The following is a 14,678-nucleotide window of genomic DNA, read 5'->3' on the forward strand; positions in this document are numbered from 1 at the left end:
CTTTAGGACCCAGTGCCTCAGTCTGGGCCTAAACCACCCTCCCTCCTGCAGAAGCCAGCGCAGACACTAGCGCAGCGCAGTGCTGCCGCTCAGCTGATGCACTCGCAGCAGACCAGAGAGCCTGGCTGTTTTTTCCCCCCCTCTCTTCTCTTGCTCTTCTGTTTTCCCCTTCTGATCTATTCATCATCGGAGGGCTTGGGATTGGCACCGTCTGCCTGCTCAGAAACTTTCTGACAGAGCCAAAAAAAAAAAAGAAACAAAAAAGGAGGAGCTCCCGCCCGGCTTTTCCTTCTGGCAGCAGCAGAGAGGAAAAGGGACGGGGAGTTTTTGAGGGCTCAGGCTGCGCTGCGAGGATCAGGAGAGGGATGGTGTGATTCTGTAAAGAGACGGCGAGGAAAGAGAGAGGATAGAGGGAGACGCTCCGGCAGCATCACCGAAACTCCCACCCCCCCCTGACTCTCCGCCACCCCTCTCCCAGACCCCCTTCTGTCTGTCTGGCTCACCCCAATAACACTCTCCTTCAGACAAGACAGGCGGTTTGGGGGGCAGCTCGGAAACATGTCACAGACTCGAAGGAGCACATACAGCCGGGTGAGTGTGCACAAGGTGTTAATACATCCCCAGATACTGGTTGAATGAACGGGCCGGACTGGTGTTTTTAAGTTAGTCCAGATCGGTGCGTCATTGTTGCTGCTACGTCTGTTCAATTAGTTTCACTCTGTCATCTGTTCCATGTCGATTTCCACTTTGAATAGGAGGGTTTCGAATCCATTTCAGGGCTACATTCCTCTGTCTGGATTGTCGCCTCTTTGTTCGGCTCAGATGCCCCCTCCGGGTTCAACATTGCTGCTGTGGTGTTGAAGGTTCAGACCCTCTGTGACACCTCGGACCTGTAAAGTAGGAGATGATACATGACAGGGCAGGTAGTAGGTTTTGTTAAGGCTTTTTTGTTGTCAGCAAGACACTGGACACACCACAGGACAATCCTCGAGCCCCAGAAGACTTCCTGTTTGTCATCCGTCTCTGAGTCAGGCAGCTTCCCAGTCACCAGGAGGGATGACATCAGTGCTCGCTGCTTAGATTTTATACCTTTCAGCTACTCTTTTCTTTTTCTCCAGATCACTGAGAGCTCCCTTACTTACCAACAATAGCCCTTAGATTATATGCTTTGTAAATTAGCCCGCGTTACATGGTGACAATCCTTTTAAAACCATGTGCATGGCAGCGTTTCGGTAGCTTACTTTTTTTTTTTTTGAGAAAACAGCAACCGTCTTCAAGTTTCATCAGCGCCTTCCTCAGAGCATTGTGAGAGTTTTACGGTGCAGAAAAATGAGGCTGTATCACTGTTTTCGTCTTCTTTTAGCATCGTATTCGGTGTGAGCTTGCGTGTGTTTTTAAGAGTAGAGTGGCACTAAATAATTCAGCACGTCCTCCTCGGGTCCTCTCTGCTTCCAGCACATGGCAAATGACTGAACAACACTGAATGCTTCATTACAGTATGTTAGCTGGAGCCAGGCGAACTCATCTTGTTTTAATTATTTTATGACTTTAATGAAGGCATGAATTTTAAAACCCCAATGGATGTTTGATTGCAGATTGTTGACAGGTGCATTTGAGCTGTGCAGACGCCCCGAAGCACCGTAAACCAACGATTCCTGCTTCTGTTATGAATCTGAAGTGACTGATGTCTTTAAGTAGATGTTAAAGCTTGAATAAAAGATCGGAGGACTCGACTGTGACGTAGAAAAAGCTCAAGGATGCATTTGCTGCACACCAGCGAGTTAAAATATCTCTTTCCATGTTTTTGCCAACAAAATGTTTGAATATATTGAAGATATTTTGGTAGAGAAAGAAACGGATATTGTAGCTGTAAGTTATGCCTGAGCAGAGAACCGTTTGGTTTCCATGAATATAATATATAGACACATATAAATATATATATATATATATATATACAGTCTGTATTGTGAGCAGTAAATCCTTGGCTACAGTTGAGAGACGTAAATCGCTGATAATGGCCTCTTAAGAAGTGACACCGTCTTTGAGCTTAAGTTTAACAAAACACTCTTTATGTTACCACATTCCAACCTTTACTTTTTTAAAGATTTAATGTCCCCAACCTTGTGCTGTATGGATGACTGTTAAGGCCTGTACGTTCCCATTTAAACCACATATTACATATTGATTGTTTTTACTTCCTCCTGGAACGGCCAATCCCTTTGTATTGCTTTCCATGTTACTGCTGTCTTCACTGAGAACCTGGGAAACAAAGTTAACTTATTCATTTCGCCACTCGGGGGAGGACGCCCTCCTTCAGCGTGTATTTAGACTGATTAATTGGGCCGATTATCAGCCGACGCCTGCGCTCACGAGGCCGATAAACCTAACATATCTGCAGGCAGCTTTTGTAGCGGGGCTGCTGTGGGACGATGTGAGTTTTGGGAAAGTGGTGAAAAAGTTTTGAGCTCTGTCTTATAACCTTCCTCAGTAACCATCGTCTTTTCTAAACGTTAACACTTTTCTCCTAAATGACATCAAATCTAATCTAAAACTGTATTATTCTGTAATAAATTATGTTATAATAATACAGTTAAGTGACGTCTCTTCTGATGTACTGTAGCGAATACTACGTTATGAAATCTGGAGCATAAACTAATGTATTTTTGTGTTTCATTAATTAATGTAAAATCTGTATAAAACAACATGTTACTGGCTATATAACCATGTATATTTATATATGGACTCTGCATGGAATAATGAAGGTATACATGACTTTTCTTTGTTTTAAAATCAGCAGTACTGCTCTAGAAATATTGGCACCGGCATCAGCCAGTGAAAAACCAATATCAGCTGACCACTCGTAGAAAAAACGAAGGCCGTCTCGCCCGAAACGTCCGTGTGGCGCCATTAAAAAGTTAAAAGAGGGGAAGTGCTGTCCCAGTCTTTCGTTTTATGATTTAACACATTTAGGATCCAGCACTCTGTCGTTATAGACTTTATGAGAGTACACAGGAACAGGCCAAGGAGGATAAAAATATGATCCCTCACTGGATGGTGGAATTTGTAGTGTGATGTTATGGTCGTTAGGGTTAAACCGAAACATTGGCTGAGCCGATTCAGCCAATAAATGAACCGATATTAGCTTATTGCAGATATTGTTAGTGTATGTGGAGGCCGGTACCGGTAAGGAACAGGTTGCGAGTTGCAGCAGAGAAATGTAAACAGTATGTTTTTAGGTACTTTAGGAATCAGTGTCACCATAACAGTTTATTTTTTTAATGGTAAAATGTTCACAATTTAAAATAAAGTTTGGATATCAACAGTATCAAAAAGTGTCAAAAACTGGCAGGTATCAAACGTTTTTATTACGTGTTTATGTAAAAAAATAAAGAATATTGGCTCACATGAGGTCAATATTGATATCCAAAGAATACCAAGGAACTTATTGATACAAAAGTAATTTATTGAAGTTTTTGATTAATATTTGTAGGGAGTTTTGTCTGAGTTAATAAAAGGTATATTTATAAATTGTAAACAGGTTTAAAAATGTAGAAATACAACAGAAACCTGCAGAGGATGGGACAGATTAGCACATTTAAAAATGCCCTTATGTTGCTGTTTGTCTGTCTTGTTTTGGTTCACTGTCCACCGCAGAGGTTTCCTGTATTGTTAAAGTTAAACGACAGCACATATAAGAGATAGTGTGTTTACAGTAAGCTGAAGGAGAGTCAGACCATGTTTCTCTCACTGGGTAATAATATCTGTTCCTCTCTGTTCTGCTGAGTCACCATCTGTTCTAGGACATCACACAGTAAAATTGGGTTATGCAGGATTATTTGATTGCAGAAATATATTGCAGCTCGTGTAAAAAATGTGCCCCCCGGTTGAAAACGTTTTCTGATTGTTGCCATGGATTTATCACAAAAATTTGGCTCCTCAGCTAAAAAGCAAAGCACTGCTGTTTAAAAGCATTCATTGACATTTAGAGAGTGCAGGAACGAGGCCTTTGCTTTTTTTCTTTTGTGTGTGTGGTCCTGAACAGCTCAGTAGGTCAGAATGAGACTAAAACTACATTTTGCTCTCTAGCCACTATGTGCTGACATGGTCCTGTTAAAGACCTGTTAATGCAAATGTCCAGTGAACAGCTTCAGGATGTGAAGCTTTGCAACTGTAGTTATTACTGTCTGACAGCTCTAAAGTCATTTATTTATCACGTCAGAAGGTGGTTATTGTAAAACAATGACTCACTTAACTCTTGCAAGTGTAGGGTGATCAGATTGGCATCAGACTGTGCTGTAAGAGAAACTGAACACCAACAATGTTTTACAAGCTGTTAACATTTACAGAATGATTTAGTAAACGTTATCAATAAAATATCTTGTGCATTAATGCTGATAAAACCTGTGTATGCCATTTAAAAGGGCTGAAATAATGATTTATTGCGTGCATCTAACCATTCAGATAGTTTAACCTTTTAAATTTTAATCACGGATTGAAACCAAGTCCAAGTTTCAAGCACAGAGTATGTACAACTATAAATGCACTTAGGACAAGTTATAATCTGATTGCCTCATACTATCTCCGGAGGCAGTCGGTGATGCATTTGGTGTAAGTGTAAGTGTTTCAATAGACGTTTGGTAAATGCAGAGAAACTTTTGTGCACTGATCCAACCTCAGAAAACAAGCAGAATGACACATGGACCAGAGAGCCAGGATCATAACAGTAACATAAAACTACAAAATCCTTTAAACCATCATCTTAAATGTACAATATGTAACATTTCCGCATCAAAATGTCTAAAAACAACCAGAACTACTATGTTATATATATTTTTTCCAACATGTTTTGATGTGAGAAACCCCCCTAGTGGCAGAAATCAAACACTTGACGTTTAAATCCCATTTATAATGTTCAAAGCCTAATTAGGCATCACTTTAAGCCTTAATGTAACTTAAACGAGTGAGTTATATAAACATTCACTCCCTCTGCAGTTGTCATGAACTGGGAAAGTTAGCGATGGAGATCACAACTGTTTTTTGTACCAGGTTGTAAACATGTTTATTTCTGCTGTTAAGTTCAATATGGGACCTTACGGAGATTGATCACTTCCTGTAGCCAGCCTCAAGTGGCCATTTGAGGAACTGCAGTTTCGCATTGGCTTTATTTGTCAGCCACAGGGGTCGTCGCCTGGGTCAAAGAGACCACCCCAAAGGGTACAGCCATTTAGTATTGCACTTCCATAAAGATGGGGAACTTGTGATGCACATTTTAAATAAAAGAATAGTTAAATATGGTGCTTCTGGTGCCAGGATGTCCTCACTTAGTTCTTAGCGTTCCTACACTCTCCAACTCCACTTTCTCCAGTTTGTAACGTAGGATTTCTGTAAATTTGTTATCACCAAGCCCAAGGTGAGAGACTCAGACTCAGACAAAAAGTTCCTCCAAAGCCACAGACCACATTAGGCAACTGATTTCACAGACTCCCTCTGACCAGTAAGCCTTCCAGTAGTGTTGATGTGAACATGAATTCCTGTTTTAACACTCTTGTGTGTGTGTGTGTGTGTGTGTATCCCACCCAGACCACCAGCAGCGGCAGCAGCAGGATGAGCTCGGACGGGGGTGGGCGGCCCGTCAAAGTGGGCTCCCTGGTGGAGGTGATCGGGAAGGGTCAGCGCGGCACGGTGGCCTACATCGGCAACACGCTCTTTGCCTCCGGAAAATGGGTGGGCGTCATCCTGGACGAGGCCAAGGGCAAGAACGACGGCACCGTGCAGGGCAAGCGCTACTTCACCTGCGAGGAGAATCGCGGGATATTTGTGAGGCAGTCGCAGGTGACTACAGAACTATTTCAGTACAGATCCTAAATGCTTTGATGTGTCTGTGCTATAGAAACCTGAATCAGAGGATGATGCCATTGTCTCCGGTACAACCTCCCATCTATTGATTGTTTAGTGTTTCATTTTGTAAGATGTTTGAGATTGTGTTTTTCTTTTTATTTGACGCAGTGGGTTTGTGTGGGGGTTGGTATTTCTCTCTGCTGTCTGAATGGTGCCAGCAGTTTTTCTACTGCTTTGTTGTTTTCAGATGAAAAACAGCTTTATTTTTGTCTCCCAGATAATACTGCAAAGCCTCCAAGGCTGTTACAGTGATCAGAGATTACCTGTAAGGGCCTGGAGGGGACAGTCAAATACATCCAGAGGAAAAAAAAAAAAAAACCAATATGGGAAATATTAGAGTTGTTTGTGTCACTGCTTAAAGTTGATGTGCATTTAATAAACTCCTATTACTTTCTCATTGTGGCAGGTTTTAGTCAGATATCTCATGTTGTTACGAAGCTCTCAACATGTACAAGCAGTAAACAAACACTCACACAGAGCACAGACAGTAGAGTTAAATGTTTGTGTATCTTTGAGGTCTAATGAACATGTCGAATGCATTTCCATCCTCATAAAACATTTTTAAATCCAGCTTTGTTGACATGCATGTTAACTAGCTAGCAGTCTTCCTCTCCCCTCACTTTGCTGGCACATTGCAGCATTTCTTGGCACATTACTGCCACCTGTCAATCAGTGATATAGTGTGAAACCATTGTCAGTAAAGTGTGCGGACATGCAGTCGCGTGCGTGCATGAGACTAACAACACAGAGATCAAATCTCCACAGGACACCTTTTAAACGTCTTAGGCCCATTGGGCCTCCTCCTGCGAAGACCATTTCTTAATCCTAAACCTGTTTTATCTTTTGTGTTTCAAATGTTTCAACTGGACAAATGTGGATGAGTGGATGAGGATTTGTGTGGTTGTCATTGTGAGATTTGACTAGTTGCATAATCGACACCCCTTGATGTGTAAGGCTGCCTGCACAGACAGAACACTAGTGGCATAAGGGGACCAACAATTTGACTAAAATGAAGTAAAAAATAGTCTGCAAGTTAGATGCAAAAATAAAAAGCTACGGCATTAGTGCCAAGACCTAAATGAGAGGGAATGTGACACAGAGAAGGACAAGAGAATTACATTACAGGTGATGTTACATCGTTGAGTGCAACCGAGGTCGAGCAGCGACCTGCACGAAGACCCAGATGCACCGATTGGAGCGTGAGAATATTCGCAGCAACTAATAAATTGTAGAAGCTCTCGTGCCAAAATACCCGTGCCAATAAAAGGGTTCAGTCAGCTGGCAAACCGTGAGGCAGCTCAGGCCATTTGTTTTTCATTTATTTTACTTTCATTTTGATTTCAATATACTTGAAACACAGATTTATGCAGAATAATCTTGCTGGTGGTTTTTTCCCCGCTGTGAGATGAGTTGTACTACATGAGGCCTGGACCCAATGTTGGCACTAAAGACAATTCTTAATTCAAGAAAACTGGTTGTCAAGTTGTCTTAAATCACTTGCACTTGACACTTAATAACAAATCTATATTGGTTTGAGTGGTTCTTACACAAGGCCCACTTTGATGCTGCCTGTGACCCAGTTGTGCAGGTACAGACACACACATGGGTCAGCTTCCGTATCGATTAGGTGTCGTATTACTAATCCTCTTCATTATGTCTCCCGCTTGGCTTAAAAGACTGTCTGACCCTGACTGTCCCTGCACTGCGGTTTTAAAGGTTGCTATGGAGATTTAGAGACAATTACGACTCACTTTGGGAGTGCTATATTTGAATGAACATCGATAATCAAGGCAATTTTGTTTTTCGTGGCTCCCCTTTAACATCTGTCGCTTCCTCTCTTCCAGCTCTGCTGATGAATAAGATAGTTGATGTTTCAGAAGACGTGACTCACTGTCTCTTGCTGTCTTTCTGTCTGTCTCTGCGTCTCTGTGTCTCAGATCCAGCTGGTTGATGATGGGGCGGACACAACGTCTCCAGAGACACCTGAGCCCGGCACTGGCAAGGTCCCAAAACGTGGTAAGGACACACACATTCAGATGGTTATGGTTCTGTCCTTGGTCATCATTCAACCGGTGGTTTTCAGTATTCTGCTGGTGTTTTATAAGTAAAAAAAGAAAAAAGGGAATTTGCTCAGACAAAGTGCAAACATGTCGATCCTGACCTTTTTAAAATGGAGCTTGTCGAAGGGACGTTCATGCTCAGAACATTAAACATGCAGCTCTATTCAGCAACGTGACTGCATGCAGGTAAACAATTCATCTTTTTGTAACGTTAATAAAAACTGATGCTGACTCACTTCTCACAGTAGTGAGGGCTCTTTGCTACAACAGTTGTGAAAGGATTTTTGTTCTTGAATCCATTTCATAAACATCCTCATCTGGTACTGGTGATGCAAAACACCTGCGTTTTTTTACCTTTTTGGGGGGCTTTTTACGCCTTTATTTTGATAGGACAGGTAAACATTGATAGGTTAATGGGTGAAATGCAGCAAAGGGCCGGCTGCAGTAAAGACTTCATCTACCAGGTGAGTTACCAAGCGTCCTGCAAAACACCTTTTACATCAAAATCTACATTCGCAACCTGTGCTGACGATGGTCCTTTTTAAACGAAACATTCACTTTTTTGGCCGGACTGCAGCAATGTCAGGCAGCGCCATGAATGCTAAAGTAACTGCATCGGTCGGTTGAGTATTGGAGTAAATAACCTTCTTTTGCTTACACGCTTCGCCTTCTGAGGCTATTGCCAGTGGAAAATCAGGATGTGGTCCATGCCCACACACACACCCACATCCCTAACCAGTCCATACCTTGCCAATGTGCCAACAGATACAATACCTGATATTCACCATGAGGGAGTGAAACTGGTAAACAACATAAAGCCTACTGCTGAAGTAAAGACGATGGTTATATGCGCTGTAACAGTCCAGCAGAGTAGGAGAGAAACCAGCTCTTCATGAACAGCGAGGCCTGAGGGAGAGCGTGCAGTTAAAGCACCCCAAATAACATCGCTCTGACAAAGACACTCAATACAGAGTGAGTCACAGAAAAACAAGAGACATCCCGCAGAGAGAAACGAATGAAAGAGCAGAGGGAGTTAATGGATAATTAGTTATAATTAGAATACGTTCAATAAGTTTTGTTCTGAAACTGCATTTCTAACGTTTATTACTGGGACCACCACAGAAAATTGCCAATGGACAAGTCATTTCACATTGTGCCGACCTTTACACATGAATAAACCTGATTATTTTGGCATCTGTAAAGGTCATTTTCATATGAGATGAGGCCTCATTTCTGTATCAGTGTATACACGCCCTTAAGCAAGGCAGTGTAACTCCATCTGCTCACCCAATGTATGTCCCTGTGGTCTAGAGTTTCTGCTAAAGGCCTGAAATATAAATGTGCCTCAATATCTCATTACAGGGACACTGTGTGGTTTCAGTCAAGCAGAGTGTGGCACCAGCACTGCTAAGGTTGTTGGTTTGAGCCCCCTCTGTGTGCACTCCTGATCCAGTAAAGCTTTTAAGGGTTAAATGTTCTGTAAATGTTAAACTGAACTTAATAACAACAGGTCATCTGAATTCTTGTTGACAGCAAACATGTTTCTTTTGACTCAGGTAAGAGTAAACACGACTTGTTTGGTGTTGACGCGTTTGTCTCTCTTTTTGGGAAGAGGAGATGAGAGACAAAATTATAATGGAAATCAGCAAAGTACTTAAACTTGTTTTGGGTACAATTACCAGCTAACAACATCATAATTCACTCTCAATAAGGACTGCAGGATAGGACAAAATTAAACCCACAGTAATCTCACCACAAAGGCCGTTAGCAACACTTCTGCTGAGGAATATTGTGTTGACAGCTCCAGAACAGCTTTAAATATATCTCTTACTGTGTATAAAATCCCCTTTTTTTATTCTACCTGATCAAAGAGAGATTTAAATGTACCATAAATAGATAAAATACAGAATTATTATCCTCTTTCTCTACTGTTTGACACGAGAAAAAGAAATTGCCTAAACTTTCCACATCTGGTCACCAATATGTTTTTATCCTCTGGAGGATGGAGCTAACAGTGGCTGCACTCTGTTTCCATGGTAACGCCTGACTGCCGCTACATCAAACAGGGAGGCGGCGGTTTCGGTTGGTGCATTGAATTCAGTTTGTCCCCTTCCTGGCGCAGAGAGATGGGGAGTTAAAGCGGTGACACACTTGTTCACTTCATTGGGGCAGAGTTGTTGTTTCAGGAACAGAATGAGACTCGGGAGGTGATTCAGATGTGTTACAGGAGATGTTTCTTCACATTAAAAAAAGAGAAAAAAAAAAAATCACAGGCTAAAACTTATTCCACTTTAATAATTAACCATCATATAAAAGTTATTAGAGAGTGATTTCTGCTGCAGACATGTACAAGAATTTAATGACAGGATGTTAAGCTGCAACTCTCTGATGTAATTGTCACATGTAATTTATTTATCTGTAGTTGACATGAATGAAACTTTAAAATATTCTATAAAGAGGGAGTCCTGGTCTGATTGTTACTGTGGTTGTACAAAGGTTGTTTAACTTCTTTAGCTCCTGTCACACTGTGAGGAGAAATACAGTTTTTATAGACTGATCTGATATAGAGCTGGACAATACGGCCTCACAATAAAGTATCTGATTTACGATTTCAAGCCTTTTTCTCTCTTAAAAAACTATAAAAGACGCCATATTTATGGCGAAGTGAAATCACTTCATCTGTAATATCCTATAACTGGTTAATATTAGTCCCTAGCAGCTGTTTATCTCAACATTATAGCATTCATAATTTAAATCTCATCATTCCCAGCTCTAATCTGATGTCTTAAAATGGACTCTTTCACAGTGTTTATTAAACAGATTTTATTTCTAAGGGTGAGAACCAGAGGGGTGTATGTGACATTTTGGATGAGAATTATATTTTTATATATTTATATATATCTTGATGAGCTCTTTCTACTGGCAAAATGGCTCTCGTGAATCCAGAGTTATTAATCAGAAACCAAACACTGAACTTTATGAGGCTCTTCCAAAAAAAAAGTCAAAATATTGTTCATGAAGTTTATCGTCATCCACGTGTTTATGAGGTTTTAATATTAAAGATTTAATTTAATAAACAAAGTCAGGACATATAGGGGCATTTTTTGTTTTGGCTCTCCTGTAAAGTTGCTCAGATTTCACTCACATCCCTCTGGTTCTTACTCCTTGATACCCCCCCCGGCATACGAGAGGAAGATTGAGATAATACATTTATTATTACTGATCTTACAAGATGTGGATTTCTCTCTCTTTCTTTCTCTGTGTGTTTAACGTTGTTCTGCTGCTACAAGTAACAGTCGCTTTCTTCCAGTATCATCTGAAGGGAGAAAATGGACACAGAAATTAATGTCAGAGAGGTGTTTGTGGTTCGTGCAGTTTATCCACCGTGTCTCTAACAGTCTGCTATCAGTGTTGACTTTAATCTGTTTGCTCCAGGATCTTTGTGGGACTTTATACCTTGTAAAAAGACTGTAAACATTGATGATAATATGAAAGATTGTCTCTCATTTTCTTTGTTTGCCTTTTTCTTCTTTTTTTTTATCTCCTCAGAGATCCTGGAGACGCCCAAGTCCACTAAACTGGTGAGTCACAACACAAAGTTCCCCTGCAGGAAGTCAGAAGCAGATACGGCAGCACACACCTGGACTTTTACACTCTCACACTCACACACACACACACACACACACACACACACACACACACACACACACACACACACACACACACAGACACACACACACACTCTCTATATTATCTAAAGTAAACCCTGTGTGTTGACTGTGAGGAGGTAATGCAACACCTGCAACTGCTGAGAGTTCAGTTCATCCATTTCAGACTGCCTTTAAAAAGAAAACTCTTCCTTTTTTTACAGGTTTTGTTAGTTGTAGTTGTGTGTGAAGATGCTTGGCAGCCCCTCAATGAGTTTATTGACATTTATATTTAGCATTTTTTATGATTAGGTGCATTTATTTTGCCCAATATGGTGTTATAAGAGGTATGAAAAGTCTCTCAGTGCATTAAATGTAAATTTCTATCTGTGACATGCTGACAATTTAGTAATTTACCGTAAAAAGAAGTAATATACATAAAGTTAAATATTATAAACTATTAATTCTTCTTTTATACATGCCTGTTAAAGGGTGGAGAATGGTCTAGAGATCATATATTACTTTTTATTACTCTTTCCTTCATAAATGCACATAATCTTCCTCCATAATTTAATTACAGATTTCTTTTAAATAATCATAAATAATCCCAGAATATGTGAATTTACCAATTTATACAAACTGAACAAAATGAGATTTTCTTACATCGACAGCTGAAGTTTTCTGTTTTCACATCCGACCAGCAGAGGGCGATGTTTACTTATAAATACACTAACTGTCTGTTGTGCTACAGCGACAGATGATTTATTAAGTGAAACAAATACAAGAAGTCCCTTGAGATCAACTGTTTGAATTAAAATAAAGTAGGAAGCTTTAGTTATTACTCTACTGTATTACTCGTTTATTTTTGCTCTATTGAGCTCGGTGTTCAGCCACGATTGAGTTATTTTGTGGACAAAAAAATCTGATAATTACCAATAATTAGATTTCATGCTTTGTATTAGTTTTGCTGTTGTGCTCACCGGTTGTACAAGTATGCAGTAAAAGCATGGGATTAAAATAACTATTATAATAATTTAATAATAATTCAATAATTCTCAACTTTTAAAATTTTTAAATCAAAGCTAAATTTTAAATGTTTTCATTAATTCTACATTTTATAATGCAGAGATCCAGCTGACTGCACTATATATGGATATGGATAATATGAGTCTGGACTTTATTAAGAATATTTTAGATTAATAGCATCGCATTTAGTCACCCATCAGCCACAATGTCCAGAAAAGAGTAGTGACTAAAATCTATTATCCCCCAAGTCATAATCATGGGTAGAAATTATAATTTTATATTTATTTTTCAAGATTTCTTTCACTATTCGAGGAAATCAAAAAAAAAAGAAACTTATGCTGAGTCACAGCTGCCATCTTCTCAGTAGATAATATCTTCTAAAAAATATCCTAGTAAACCTTGAACTTAATGTGTAGAATAATAATAATAGTAATAAAAATCTTATTATATATGCAGTAAAGTTAATTTTGGAGGATGGAAGATCGAAAGTAGCTGTAGGATGCTTTTCTTTAATTTAACAAGTGGAAACACTATAATTTATTCATTTTTTATGAACTAAATAAAGTTTGTTGACCTCATTTTATGTAACAAATACAAAATGTGGAGTTTTAACAGCCACACTTAAAATCTATTAACTTCTAAAGCTGCGGAGAATCCGACATACTGTAATCCCAAATGTCTGATCATCAGCTTTTATCATATCCGGTCAGATGTCACAGGATTCAGATTCAAATGTCAGCATGTTCATAATGTTACAGCTGACATTTACTGTATGTTTCACAGACCCATCGGTTAGTGACCTGTATTTTATTTTATTTTATTCAGTCTCATTCTTCAAGAGAAAGATTAAGAGGAAGAAAGAGAGACATGGTGGTTTTTTAAAAACAGAAATATTAGAATTAGACAGTTGCACATGTAAGAAAGTATAAATGTAACAGTAAATAGTTATATGGACACTTTAAGTATGTAAACACCTTCATTATCGTCTCTCCTCATTAAATTCGACATTGTACAGAAGTGCTCAGTATGTTTAATTTATAAGAGCTCTTGGTTTGCATTTTTATTAGTTTGTCCCTGTGATAAAACACAAAAATGTGAAAAACTAATTGTAAAAAGATTCTCATTTCCCGGAGCTGTAAATGTGTTGAGGAGGAAAAAAAATCAAATCTATGCAGCAGATTCATAAGAATATTATTTATTCTTCACAGTGAAGAGAGACACTGATTTAATAACTCATCGTTCACGTTTGAAACATTTTAAATTGGATCTTTTATGTGAACTGAATGAAGAAATGTGTGTGTGTGAAAGTGAAATGAAATATGTGCACTGTGTTATTTGATTGAGGTCACCGACGAAGAGCGCCGACTCACTGCGGTCCCCCCCCGTCACCTCTAAGCATGCCTCTGACAAACGTTTGACCTTTAACTTCAACCCTCCCTCCCTTCCTTCCTCACTTCCTTCCCTTCTTTCCTTCGACCACGCAGCGAGGAGTGAAGCCCAAAAAGGTGGTGCATGTTTCTCTAACCTCGGTACAGTGGTAATGTTATGATGATGACCGTAGTAACCGTGGTAACCGTGGCTCTGAATGGCCTCTCTGCTGCATGGCAACAGGGCCTCCATCACCCCTCATGTACCCCATGATTCCTCTCAGCTCACCGCATCGCCATCCTTGGTCTTGTCACCGAACGGCTCTGTGTTCATGTGCGAGTGAGTGGAAGCCGGTAGAGAACGAGCGAGAGGTGACGCCTGTGTGTCCGCCGCGCCGCCGCTTCCTGTCACCTGTCCTCACCGTGCGCAGCGCTCTGGTCTGTTTGGCACACGGTGTCTGTGTTTGTCTGCTTTCTGTGCATTTTAAAAGCATGTTGTAGTGAAACAGATCATCTCATATTAACTCATTTAATGATCATTGAGAGGAAAATGACAAATTATCTTCTTTTAAAAATCTAAATCCCGACAACGTCTAGGAAATCTGTTGTTCTAATGGTTGTTGCACACACATATTATATCCAATAATCAGGGTTTTAGAGAATCTGTCAGTTCCTGTAGG

At 40.0% G+C, this 14,678-nt stretch overlaps 1 protein-coding gene across 9 annotated transcripts in view; it reads left to right on the forward strand.

Moving 5' to 3' along the window:
* dctn1b (dynactin 1b) overlaps positions 1-14,678 on the forward strand; it is a 44,236-nt gene that overhangs the window by 3,429 nt on the left and 26,129 nt on the right. For 2 of the 9 annotated variants that reach the window (XM_051381570.1, XM_051381588.1), the window contains exons 1-4: positions 456-591; positions 5,581-5,832; positions 7,836-7,914; positions 11,508-11,539. In XM_051381570.1, coding sequence (XP_051237530.1) covers positions 559-591; positions 5,581-5,832; positions 7,836-7,914; positions 11,508-11,539 — 396 coding nt within the window. In that variant the 5' untranslated portion in view covers positions 456-558. Of the gene's footprint in view, positions 1-454; positions 592-5,580; positions 5,833-7,835; positions 7,915-11,507; positions 11,540-14,115; positions 14,161-14,193; positions 14,437-14,678 lie in introns of those variants that run through there. The other 7 variants (XM_051381542.1, XM_051381561.1, XM_051381551.1 and 4 more) reach the window with 7 other exon arrangements.

Source organism: Dicentrarchus labrax, unplaced genomic scaffold (genome assembly GCF_905237075.1).
Source record: "Dicentrarchus labrax unplaced genomic scaffold, dlabrax2021, whole genome shotgun sequence".
In the NCBI taxonomy this organism is placed as follows: Eukaryota; Metazoa; Chordata; class Actinopteri; family Moronidae; genus Dicentrarchus; species Dicentrarchus labrax.